This window comes from Rhinoderma darwinii, chromosome 1, assembly GCF_050947455.1.
Source record: "Rhinoderma darwinii isolate aRhiDar2 chromosome 1, aRhiDar2.hap1, whole genome shotgun sequence".
Taxonomy (NCBI): Eukaryota; Metazoa; Chordata; class Amphibia; order Anura; family Rhinodermatidae; genus Rhinoderma; species Rhinoderma darwinii.
In genome coordinates this window covers 181,454,112-181,467,958 of record NC_134687.1, presented here as the reverse complement: position 1 = coordinate 181,467,958, position 13,847 = coordinate 181,454,112, and the positions used below count along the sequence as shown (strand labels likewise).

Sequence of the window (13,847 nt, the reverse complement as noted above, 5' to 3'; positions counted from 1 at the left end):
GGTATGACGATGCCATATATGTGGAAGGAAACTGCTGTTAGGGCACGCTGTAGGGTTCAGAGCGGAGGGAGCACCATTTGCCTTTTGGAGAGCGGATTTTGCTTGGTAGTAGATTTATTTGAGTATTGCTGATGTTTCCATTTATAATGTGGGGGTACATGTAAGCCGGGCGGAGTATATCAGGGGCATAGTCAGGTGGTATAATAATGGGGTAAAAAAACAATAAAATGATCCATAGATGTGTGTTACGCTGTGAAGCAATCCTTTCTGCACAGGCCGGTGTCGCACTGATAAATGGCGTCCTTTCTTATCCCCCTTTTCGTGCACACTCCGCACCTTTGCAGTTTGGGGAATTTTGCTGGGAAGTGTTGTCCTGGTATAATACGGGCACCGTCGCTTCCAGCAGATATGTTTGGGCCCTCCCCTTCCTGGTTCCCTAATTTTAGGTCCTTGATAAATCGCCTCTTGAAACAGAAGAAATGTTCCCCTTGGACATGCACAACTGCATATTTTTTTATTTCCTGACGTATTGGAGCCATAACTAATTTTATTTTTCATAGATGTAGTGGTATGAGGGCTGGTTTGTTGTGGGACGAGCTGTAGTTATTATTGGTACCATTTTGGGGTACATGCGACTTTATGATCAGCTTTTATCCTATTTCTTTGGGAGGCCAGGTAAACAAAAAAACGCAATTCTGGCACAGCTTTTTTATTTTTTTTTATACAGCGTTCACCATGCGTTATAAATTACGTTAACTTTATTCTGCGGGTCAGTACAATTCCGGCGATACCTAATTTATAGCACTTTTTTATGTTTTACAACTTTTTGCACAATAAAATTACTTTTGTAAAAAGAATGTCTTTTTTCTGTCGCCAAGTTGTGAGAACCATAACTTTTTAATTTTTTTGTCGACGGAGCTGTATGAGGGCTTGTTTTTTGCGGGACGAGCTATAGTTTTTATAGGTACCATTTTTGGATGTGTGCGACTTTTTGATCACTTTTTATTCTAATATTTGTAGGACAAAGTTACCAAAAAACAGAAACTCTGGTAAAGTTTTTTAAGTTTTTTTTTTTTACGCTGTTCACCGGGTGCAATAAATAATATAATATTTTGATACCTCAGGTCGTTACGGTCTCGGCGATACTAAATACGTATGGTTTATTATTATTTTTCAATAATAAAGGACTTGATAAGAGTAAAAGGGGGATTGTGTTTTATTTTATTACTTGAAACTTTTATTGTTTTCAAACTTTTATTTTTTGCACTTTTTTATACTTTTTTTACACTTTTTCTCAAGTCCCACTAGGGGACTTGAAGTTCCAACGGTCAGATTCTACGTAGGTAGTGCAATGTATTAGATCTGTCAGTCATTCACTGACAGCAAGCCGATTAGGCTTCACCTCCCGGCGGGGCCTAAATCGGCTTACGTAATGGCAGAGCAGGAGACCATTGTGTCTCCTGTTGCCATAGCAGCAGTCGCCAGTCCTGATTGCCTGTCAGGGCTGGCGATCTGCTAGTAACCGCTACGATGCAGCAATCGCTTTCGATTGCTGCATCGAAGGGGTTAATGGCAGAGATCGGAGCTAGCTCCGGTTCCTGCCGTTACTGGTGGATGTCAACTGTAACATACAGCTGACTTCCACCGCTGATGACGCCGGATCAGCTCCTGAGCCGGCGCCATCTTGCCGGCGGCTACTGAAGCTGATCAGGCTCCGCCGTCGGGCGGATCTTGACCGGCTTCGGTGCTAGGCAGACCGGGAGGCCAGTATTAGGCCTCTGGTTGCCATTGCAGCCACCGGAACCCCGGCAATTTCATTGCTGGGGTTCCGATGATCTGCAAACACCTTAAGTGTAGCGATCGCGTTTGAGCGCTGCACTTAAGTGGTTAATGGCGGGGATCGAAGCTAATTTCGGTCCCCGCCATTACAGCCGGATGTCAGCTGTCAGATACAGCTGAGATTCGGCGATTATGGCACCGACTCAGCTTCTGAGCCGGTGCCAAACATTTGTCGTAAGTATACGACATTTTGCGGGAAGCACTGGCTTTCCATGACGTATACTTACGGCAAATGTCGGGAAGGGGTTAAAGTTACCATGTTATTTATACCTCACAGTAAACAATGTAAAAAAAATATCCCAATAAACAATGGCATGATTGCTGTTTTTTCCACTCCCTCCCAATAGTGACCCTTTCCCGCCGCAGCCATTTTGTCCCTCCCCGTATTCCAAGAGCCGTAACTTTTTTATTTTTTCATTGACTTAGCCATACGAGAGCTTGATTTTTGCAGGCCAAGTTGTATTTTTTAATAACCCCATTTAATGTATCATATAAAGTAATGGAAAATTTGTGGTGTGTAGTGTAATAAAACCAGCGATTTCACCATTGTTTTCTGGGTTTTCTTTTTACGGCTTTCACCGTGCGGTACAAATGACATGTTAACTTTATACTGCGGGTCAATATGATTATGGCAAAACAAAATTTATATACTGTATTTTCCAGAGTATTACACACCCTTTTTTTCCTAAAAACTGCTGTAATCTGCTGGTGTGTCCAATAGTCCAAATGCAGGCAGCTGCCAGTGCATGAAGTGGCAGGAAACTGAGCTCCGTGATTAAAATGTCCCTGCAGTGCGGCGTTATGGAAGCAGCATGTTATGTGCTGTATGAAAAAATTATCTCTGTTATTTTCTCACTGAACAATCACATCTTACACACAGACTTCTGTCAAATCTGACTGTTCAGTGAGCAAATAACACATACATTTGTACACACAGCACTGTAAATCTGTGCAGGTACTGATCTGCAAAAACCTTCCAGCCAGGTCCCCCCTCCTTTTAACAGAGCAGCAGCAATATTCAAGCAGTGGCCTGAGCAGATTCATCACCATTAAAGCGACCCTCCAGTTTCTGGACAAAATGATAAAAGTATACAGAGTAATATTACCTAGTGCCCCTCTATCGTGGATCCACCGTTTTAGGGTCCCCTCTGTGTTGTCCTAAAATAGCCACAGCGCTTCTCAAACGGAGTCTAAGACACTCATTCTAAGCCATGAATAAGAACGGAGACACCATCCGAAACGCGTAGGCTACCTACCTTTAAACCTATCATTGCAAGATATACCACATACGCTAATGAATACCTTCTTTTAACCAAGACCTAATAAAACTTCGAAAAAGTTTCCTTTTACTTCTGTCAGCGCTGGATCCGACCATTCTTTCCCACAAAACTCTAAGACACTCCCTCTGTTTACGGATTGGACAGAACTGCTCATGTGAGCAGCTCTGGCCAATCGGAGAAAAGTGAGAAAAAGTGGGAAAACGGTGGATCAGGGGGCACAACTGGAGGGCACCAGGTAATATTACTCCATAAACCCCATCATATTTAAAGGCTATGTACACCTTTGAAATCGTATTTTTTTTTTTAATAAAAAATGGCGATCAGTGTGTTTGGTTCAACTTTCTAAATACTTTTTATTAAAAATAATGTTTACTTTTTGAGATACAGCAGCTGTATCTAGTACTGAAACCTGTATCAGATAGCGTGACTGACGGGTTCAGTGTCACCGGGTCCTGCATGTCTCTGACACGCAGGATGGAGCTGTTACCGATCACATCTAAGTTCATAACTTAGATGTGATCGATAAAAGGTGATTTTCCTATTTCAAGAGGCTTGTGAGATCCCATTTCCCAATGTTCTTTATGCATATAATTTTTTTACAGCTTTGTTCGCAGCTAGAAGAGCAGTATTCACAGTTGTGGACAGGACAGTCGGCACTTTAGGAAGATTTTTATTTTTTATGATTTTTTTTTTCTTTCTTTGAACTAGAGAGCAGCCTTGGAGTGTACTCACATGGGATATGGAACCAGTGTCATCGTAGGCGGGGCACCTCCAAACGCGCACATTACCTTTGATCCATATCTACTCTTTACAGGTCGTACATGGAAAGGAAGCATATTTGGAGGTATAAGTTTATGAATGAAACTTGCAAGGAAGCTCCATTTTAGGGCCACTTTGTTGATTATAGAGAATTGCTTAAAACTCTATACCGTAGTGAAATGTTATTTTCAGAACTGATATCAAGGGCTGGATTATAGGGAGGGCACGTTCCCTGGAGCTGTCACTACCTTGGGGACCTCCATTACCCACCTTCCCTGATGGCTGTTTGTTGATCCTGCCCAGCTGAGAAGAGGTGGAAATGGCCCTATGCATGCGTGTAGATCTTCCTTTTGAAGTCTGAGAATGAGTGGCTTCATAACTCCCATAGACTTCAGTGGAAAGGGAAATGTGTATGCATGGCCAACTTTCCTATATAGGTGGGTTCCGAGTTCCAACATTGCCATGGAGCCTCCACTCAATTTTTTGCCCAAGGGCCTTCACCAATCTTAATCCAGCCCTGCTGCTATCTTTAGAAGTGAAAGTGACCTGATAATACGACTGCAGGGTGGCATCATACATAGATATATAATTTGTTTTTTCTACTATGATCAAATATAAAATATGCATTGCATATAAAATATACCTTGTTTAATATCTGCAGTATCACTGTGTTTGATTGGCCAGCAAACTCGCCTGACCTAAACCCCATAGAGAATCTAAGGGGTATTGTCAAGAGTAAGATGAGACACCAGAACCAACAATGCAGACGAGCTGAAGGGCGCTATCAAAGCAACCTGGGCTTCCATAACCCCTCAGCAGTGGCACAGGCTGATCGCCTCCATGCCACGCCGCATTGATGCAGTAATTCCTGCAACAGGAGCCCCGACCAAGTGTTGACTGCATATACTGTACAGACTTTTTAGTAGGCCAACATTTCGGTATTAAAAATAATTTTTTCAATTGGGCTTATATAATATTTTTATTTTCTGAGGGACTAAATTTGGGGTTTTCATTAACTATTCGTCATACTCATCAACATTAAAAGAAAAAAATGCTGGAAATAGATCACTCTGTTTGTAATGTATCTATATAACAAGTTTCAGTTTTTGAATTGAATTACTGAAATAAATTAACTTTTTGATGATATTCTATTTCATTGAGAAGGACTAGTATATTGCCATTTCTGCTTTTAACAGCAGCACAGGCTTTCTTTAGTCCATGCTGCCGGCGGATCATAAATTTGCAGTAGGAGACAGAGTGTCCTGCTCATCTCCATGGCTCCCGTATGCAGAATGGCCTCCAGCGCTATAGGATTCTGCACACGGAAACCATGGAGACAAGCAGGACACTCTGTCTCCTATTGAAGAGTTATGAGCCGAACCAGAAATGGTAATACAAGTTATTTAGAGAGAGGATTATTGTGCACATTCTTGCACTATAATCGTTTTTCAGTGAAAGTGGAGGTACGCTTTAACCCCTTTAGGACACAGCCTGTTTTGGCCTTGTGGACACAGATGATTTTTTCAAATCTGATATGTGTCACTTTATGTGGTAATAACTCCGGAATGCTTTTACCTATCCTAGCGATTCTGAGATTGTTTTCTCGTGACATATTGTACTTTATGTTAGTGAAAAAATTTGGTTGATAAATTCAATATTTATTTGTGAAAAACTTCAAATTTTACCAAAAATTTGCATTTTTCTAAATTTAAATGTATTTGCTTGTAAAACAGATAGTAATACCACACAAAATAGTTACTAGTTAACATCCCCCATATGTCTACTTTATGTTTGCATCATTTTTTTTTCACGTACTTTTATTTTTCTAGGATGTTACGAGGCTTAGAACTTTAGCAGCAATTTCTCATATTTTCAAGAAAATGTCAATAGGCCATTTTTTCAGGGACCAGTTCAGTTCTGAAGTGGCTTTGAGGGCCTTATATATTAGAAAGTCCCCATAAATCACCTCATTTTGAAAACTGCACCCCTCAAGGTATTCAAAACCACATTCAGAAAGTATTTTAACCCTTTAGGCGTTTCACAGGAATTAAGGCAAAGTAGAGGTGAAATTTACAAATTTCATTTTTTTTGCCGAAATTCATTTGTAATAAAAAAAAATCTGTAACACAGAAGGTTTTACCAGGGAAATGCTACTCAATATTTATTGCCCAGATTCTGCAGATTTTAAAAATATCCAACATGTGGCCCTAGTGTCCTAATGGACTGAAACACAGGCCGCTGAAGCAAAGGAGCACCTAGTGGATTTTGGGGTCTCCTTTTTTTAGGAATATATTTTATTCACCATTTCAGGTTTGAGGAGGTCTTGTGGTACCTAAACAGTCGAAGCCCCCAAAAAGTGACCCCATTTTGGAAACTACACCCCTCAAGGCATTTCTCTAGGGGTATAGTTAGCATTTTGACCCTACAGTTTTTTTGCAGAATTTAGTGGAATTAGTCTGTGAAGATGAAAATCACCTATTTTTCTGTGGAAACATAGAATTTTTTCATTTTTACAAGGAATAAAGCCATTGTTTGGCTTCCGTTTGCCATACTAACTATCGGCAGACCCCGCGATTTCGGACCGGGGTCTGCCGATATGCTAGAAACCCCTAAAAAAAACTCAGTAACTATACGTCCTCGTGCGGATAGGGGTTAAGTCTGAGATTTTTATATCTCTAAAGTATATTGACCGCACTTACACAAGCGCATTTCGTCTGGTGAGATTAGAGATGCTTTTCCCAAAGCCTTCTTTGGAAAAGGCTTTAACCCCTTCCCAACATTTGTCGTATGGATACGTCATGGAAAGCTAGTGCATCCCACATTTTGCCGTATCCATACGACAAGTGGTGGACACCGGCTCAAAAGCTGATTTCGTGCCACCATCCCCAGATGTCGGCTGTATGCTACAGCTGACACCCTGAGGTAATGGCGGGGCCCGAAATTTGCTCTGATCCCTGCAATTAACCCCTTAAATGCAGCGGTCAAAAGTGATTGCTGCATTTAAGGGGTTTGCAGCTCATCGGCACCCCAGCTCTGTATTTTCAGATTTTTTTTTTTTTCCTAAGCCGTGTGAACATACCCTCAAAAGCAAATACATTTAAATTTAGAAAAATGCTAATTTTTCGCAAAATTGTGGTGTTTTTCACAACTAAATACTGAATGTATCGACCAAGTTTCACCCGTTACATTAAGTCCAATGTGTCATGAGAAAACAATCTCAGAATCGCTTGGATAGGTAAGAACATTCCGAAGTTATTACCACATAAAGTGAAAAATGTCAGATTTGAAAAATGAGGCTCTGTCAGGAAGGTCAGAAGTGGCCAAAGCGGGAAGGGGTTAATGATCTCATAGGGCAGAATCAGATCGTGTCCTGTGTGATCGTGTATAACCAACTTTAATGTTTTTTAATAATTTAGATGGATAAGTTATTTCAGTTTAGGGGCCAATAAAGCAATGAATAACATAAGGTTCTTACTTTGAATTTTCAGGCTGGAAAAGCAAGGACTTTGTTCCCAGATTGGTTGCTGACTACCTGTCAAATAAATTTAATTTAGATGGATTAGTGAGCCATACTTTGCCATTTGATGACATCAATGAAGGGTTTCACCTTTTGCAATCTGGACAAAGGTATAATAATAGCCACTTTAAAACTATAAACAATTTTGTCTATTTGTTACAATTCCTGATGTATTCTGTACTCTCTCTTTCTACTGTATATACAGTGTGTGTGTGTGTGTGTGTGTGTCTGTGTGTGTGTATGTATATATATATATATATACACACCGTTCAACCAGAACACTAAACCCACCTGCCTACCTCACTACCTAAGCCCCCCTTGTGCCATTAAAACAGCTCTGAACCCTTCGAGGCATGGACTGAACAAGACTTCTAAAGGTGTCCAGACGTATCTTGCACACAAAGAATCCAAATTGTATTGTGTATATATCTGGTGTTCCCGACGGGTACTTTGTACTTAATATCTAGATGGGTGAGACCCTGTTAAATATAACCTTTGATAAGGTCAATAAAAAATAATCAAATGCCAAAAAAACAACAACACACAAACCGACATTGTAGACTGTAGATAATGTCTGAATATGCTCACTACCACAACACTCCTCGTAGTTGCCAAATATACATGACAGATTTTTCTGGCGCAATATCCGTTCATCTTATGTGCGGATTTTGCTGCAGATTTCAACTTTTCTACATTGAAAAGTGTGAAATCCACTTTGAACATGCGCAACAGAATAAGCATGCTGGGGCTTTTGGAAATCCTCAGCATACTCTGATATACATGCGGAAAATTTTCTGCAGCATGTGGATCATTTGTTTAAATCTCTTTCACATGGCTGGAACTGTAAACCGCTGCAGATTTACCATACAGAACATCCATGCGGAAAATCTGCAACTTAAGTCACAAGGAGCGAAAGACATGAAGATAGTGACATGTGGAATCCAATAGGTGCAGAAAAGGGGGGAGGAGACAAGTGACAACTTACTGTCATATAGTTAGTCAGAGTCACATATCGCATCATGTGTAGACAGGCACCATAGGCGTGTTTCATACCCGTGTCAATACAGGAACCTCCAGACATTAATGTTAGAACGTGGGACCCACTAGAGAATAGTGACAGACAGGTAGAAATGCACCGTGGTGTAGTGAACATACACAAGAGTTAATCACACCAATCCCCGGTCCATATCAACTGGCCTATGGTGCCTGTCTACACGATGCGATTTGTGACTCTGACTGCCTATATGACAGTGAGTTGTCACTTGTCTCCTCCCCTCTTTTCTGCGCCTATGGGATTCCACTTGTCACTATCTAGTGACTTTTGCTTCCTGTGACTTAAGTTGGCACACCTGATATTTTATCCTACACTAGGTTGCGGTCTCCCCTTGTGATATAATAACATCACGCCTTCTAGTGTCCACTACAGAGTCTATTATCCGTCCCCGAATTAATATACTTTATCTGCATTTAACAACTTTATAAATGTAACATAGCGACACCAACAGGGTCGGGATGTACTCTGTATGCATGCGCTGACATGCGTAGGTGATTCCCCTTCGCCAGTTTTCTTTACGGCCGACTCTACCACCCACAGACCAATGGCACATGCGCGGACTTGAGTTGCACGCCGCTTTGGTCCCTGTTCTCCTTCACTGGATACCTGGAGGTGATTCTGTCATTTTCAATCATTATTATATGCACCTGTACCCACATGAGGTGCTACATATGGTACCAATCTACCACTAATGATCCATTAAGGTATTTTTAAAAATAGCTATTTTTATAATAGACATATAGAGCTCACTTGTTTATATATATATATATATAATACCACTTCAAACAATGTGTTATACTCTTATGATGCATGAGTGATATACTGTACACTATTATTATGCACTTTTCATTTCAATTGGATGCTGTTAATTGATTGACACTGTGTTATATACCCTGTTGTTACACCATGTTAGGCCCGCTGCACATGGTCATAGCCGTAATCACGGTAAATGATTACAGGCGCTGCCGGCCGCGGACGTGCTCCCATTATAAAGTATAGGAGCACAGTCCGTAAAATATAAAAATAGGACATTTACTATCTTTTGCAGATCCTTTCTACGGCCCGGAGACCTTCCCGTAAATATACGGGAAGGTGTCACTGTGGAGCAAAATTACGGTCGTGTGCATGGGGCCTTATTGCTTGAGAAAGGCTTTAGTGGGCAGAGCTGAAACATTGCACTCAGGGTAATAAAGTACCCCTAAAATCTACAGAGTGCTGCCTATTTTTTTGTAGATAGATATAGTTACATAGTTACATAGTTAGTACGGCTGAAAAAAGACACATGTCCATCAAGTTCAACCAAGGGACGGGAAAAGGGAAGGAGATAGATTGATATTACATATAATGTAGTAATTTGCTTCTATTTTTTTTCAGCATCCGCACAATCCTGATGCTTTAAACTGGACGTATTGCGTAGTGTTATCCTTTCTACACACTAGATAAAAATTGAATATTAAAGATTAAAAGCAAAAATGTTTTCAGAAATCAATAATGTTGTTTTGATCTGATGTAATAAACGTTATAAAATCTGGTTAAAATTAAAGCCTTTGTTAACTTTGAAAAGTTGAAAATGTAAAAATAAACCAACTTTGCAAATAGTCTTCATTAAAAACATGCTAACATTTTGGGGCAGCTTTACTACTGTGTCTGCTTATAAAATGTGTCGAATAATGCGCCAAACTGTGGCGCAGTTTGGTGCATTTCATTTTAGTCTAATTTATTAATACCTCACTAGACCCTTTTAATTGCACCTCACTTGACCCTAGAAAAGGAGGTGTGGCATAATGTGGGAGGGGCTTAAAATGTGCCAAACGAATACTAAGATAACCATGTTTTGTTATGAGGAAGCAAAATGAGCCAAAATTTATTATGCAGTGTGCGTCACTGTGATAATTTGGCGCATCTTCAGATCAAGTTCGATGAGGTCTAGCACTCCTTGATTTCAAACTTTTCAGTTATTAGAACCCACATTCTAAATCACACTAACGCTTGTCGAGGCAGAATTGTTTAAAACATGTAAGCTTGATTTAGGACGTTGAGTTTTAAGCGAGGAAAAACTGGACATCACCTACCTTTTTCATGTATTGACATTGCTTGCGGTCCATCAAGCAGTCCGCGCACCCTCCATATATCTGGAAGCCGATACATTAAGTGAAAGTATCCATTTTAGGAGAACTGACTACAAACTTGTTCTTTACGTTATCTTGTTTTTGTTCATCTTCAGACTGTCTGTTCTAAGTTTATGCTGTCTAAGGGTACGGCCACACGGAGCGGCCCTGACACGTTCGCAACTCGGCCAACAATCGCTCTGGTGCTACGTAGGAGCGGCTGACAAATACCTCGTTAAGAGGTATTCCGGTTACAGGCGCATGCACACTGCTGCTGCATTCATTCTCTATGGGAGCGCCGGAGATAGCCGAGTGCAGTGTTTCCGTCCTGTAAAATTACAGCCTAAGGCTTTATTCACACGAGCGTATTTCACATACGTGCTACGTGTGTTAAAACAACGGACGTCACACGGACTTATGCAATTCAATGGGGCCATTCAGACATTCAGTGTTTTTCACGCGCAGCATGCGTCCGCTGCGTGAAACTCACTGCATGTCCTATACTTGTGCGTTTTTTGCGCATCACACACCCATTGAAGTCCATGGGCGTGTGAAAATTACGGACAGCACACGGACGCACATCTATGTGCTGTGCGTGATTCATGCAACAGTTGCTAAAGAAATGAGAGAAAAAAAACACTTCCTTCAGTTTATTTTGCTGACGTAAAAAACGCATGACATACGGATGACATACGCGCATAAAAAACGCAGACACACACCGTACACAGATGTCACACGGAACTGCAACGCAAGAAAAATGCTGCATTTTTTACGCACGCAAAACGGACACGTTCGTGTGAATAAAGCCTTAGGCTGCGTTCCCACGTAGTGTAAATACTGCACAATTTCCACAATGGAATTCTGTGCGGAAATTCCACAGCATTTACAGTAGTAGCAAAGTGGAAGACATTTTTCAAATCTCAGGCACACCCTGCGGAAATAAAACGCAGAAAAGTTGTGCAAAAAGTATTCTGCAGTGCGACTTTCAATTTATGCTGTGTATAATGTGCGAAGGTGCTGCGTGTTTAGCCCATAGACTTCAATGGGGAGCCGCTACAAGTTTGTCCACAATTCACAGTGTGATCAGTAAAAGAAATAAAGAGGAAGCATCGCTCATAAGAGCGCTGCGGCCCCTTGGAAACAGCTGATCGGCGGGGGTGCCAGGAGTCGGACCCCGACCGATCACATACTGATGACCTATCCGGAGGATAGGCCATACATTTTTTGGGGTGGGACAACCCCTTTAAAGGCAGCAATACTCCTTTAAAGGAAAAAAGTTATGTTTTATATTGTTCCTTCATGTATGCAAATCTACGGTTTCATTTCCTATTTATCCCAGCTTTATTTGACGGTAGAATTAGGCTAGAGATCTTGATAATTTGGGGAGTTAGTGGTAGCCCAAGGATTAATCTCGTGGCAAGAGACTCTTGATATTGGGTTAAGTTTGCTGCGACCGGCATATTGTTTTCAGGTTAAAACACCGTATTTTAATAAAGTTTTGGCCAGTTTTAAATCCCTTGCAGGTGTCTGTGTAATTTCGAGGAAAGGGGGCCACAGCTAGGTTATTATAGTATTTTATATACATGTTCTATTAACAAGTAATACGCACCTCTTTCGTTGGTCATGACTTTTTATTCTTTTCACACACATGAATAGTTTTTCATTTACAAATGAGCAGAAAAACAATCTGACTAAAGAAGTTTAATTTTCGAATTACATCAGATCATGAAATGTAATGCAAGTTAGGTGTCTAATATGCTGTTAGGAACCAGACAGATGCTTTCTGGAACAATATAAGATTTTTTTTTTATATCTAATATTTTTATTAGTTCAAAAAGAGGGACGTTTAAAGAATATCTGTCACCTTTCTAGCACAGGCTGTAGTTACAAAATATACGGCAGGCCTGCATGACTTAGCTAGGAGGGAGGGGATGGGCACGGGGTCACAGGGAGAGGTGATTGGTTAATTTTATTAGAGAGTGTGGATTTTACCCTGGGCTTAGGTGGTAAAACCTAAGCTGACCTTTTTCCTGGTCTTTCTGAGCAGGGGAACAGCGGAGGTAGCAGCATTCACGGTGACTGTCCTGGAGGGACCTCCCCAGTTCCTAGCGGAATCGTGACGCGAGAAGAACTTGAGGACAGCGAGGTGACAGAGCCGCGTCGTGGTCCAGATGTTCCAGCTGATGGATTAACAGCGCCTGTGCAGCCTAGTGAGTGCTTATCACCTACTTTTCTTTTCTCTACTCCTCTGTCTGGGGGCTTTTTGGGGTACAAGGGTCTGGGGTAGACTCCCCCTGGATGGGTTGTGGTTTGGCACCAGGCTATGTGGGAGGAGATAGTTTGCAAGAGTTAGTGTATTCGGGACTTGGTAGGTCGTTTGTACTGGGGGGTTCAGTGTCTAGAGTTCCCTCTCCATCTCCATTAAAAGCATGGGCTTTTCCTTTGGTGGGTGAGGGGTCTTCTCCTGGGTCATCTGGGGAAACCGTGGCAGATCCAGACGGTCGAGGTGCGGTCACTGCCTTCGTACAAATGAATGCAGCGAAAGATGGGGACGGGGTACGCTTGTATGATAGGGCAAAAGGGGAGGTGCATGTTTGCTTTGAGTGCCCCTTAGGCGTACACCTTAAACAAGAAGTTAGTGAGAAGATACGGAAAGACGAATACGTTGACATTTTTTCCTCCTACCATTGGAAAAATTTAACTTAGCCAAGGCTGAGAGGGCTGAGAGTAAGAAGGAAGAGGAAGGGAAGCGCAGGTATCGGGTGATTCCACAAACATTTGTGAACTGGTTGCAGGCGTTTGAGATTCTGGCTAGTGTGATGGGTGAAAAGGCTGCCGAACATTGTTCGGCGCTTTTGTGCTAAAGGGATGCTATTGGGGAGACACACCATGTGTCATGCACATGGCGCGGGCCCTTAGGCTCACTCACCTCCTGACGCCCGCAGCCATGGAACTATGAGCGCTGGTCCCCATATCCTCCTCAGGAGATGCCAGCGCTCATTTCTGCTTCTTCTGGCCAGGTCCCGTGAAATTAGTACAAAATTAGCTCATGAGCACCCGGGACTAAAAGAGGGGCCCAGCCCCTTCCTGCCTTGCCTGAGCCTTGTTGTCATTACCCTAGTCTGTCTATGCAAATGGCCTCCTAAGTGTTCTCCAGTTCCCAGTGTTTCCCGTTCCTGCTACCTGTAACCTGTATACCGCGCTATCCTGGTCAAGTGCCATGCTGAGCTGAAGTCGTGCTGTGCTGAGTACCACACATGTCCTGCTACGCCACGCCTGGCGCCTGCCTG

At 41.9% G+C, this 13,847-nt stretch overlaps 1 protein-coding gene across 2 annotated transcripts in view; it reads left to right on the top strand.

Moving 5' to 3' along the window:
* LOC142757608 (alcohol dehydrogenase 1-like) overlaps positions 1-10,087 on the top strand; it is a 78,013-nt gene extending 67,926 nt beyond the window's left edge. For both annotated transcript variants that reach the window (XM_075860633.1, XM_075860632.1), the window contains exons 7-9: positions 3,828-3,963; positions 7,367-7,505; positions 9,824-10,087. In XM_075860633.1, the coding sequence (XP_075716748.1) occupies positions 3,828-3,963; positions 7,367-7,505; positions 9,824-9,848 (300 nt within the window). In that variant the 3' untranslated portion in view covers positions 9,849-10,087. The remainder of the gene's footprint in view (positions 1-3,827; positions 3,964-7,366; positions 7,506-9,823) is intronic.
* The last annotated feature ends 3,760 nt before the right edge of the window (positions 10,088-13,847 follow it).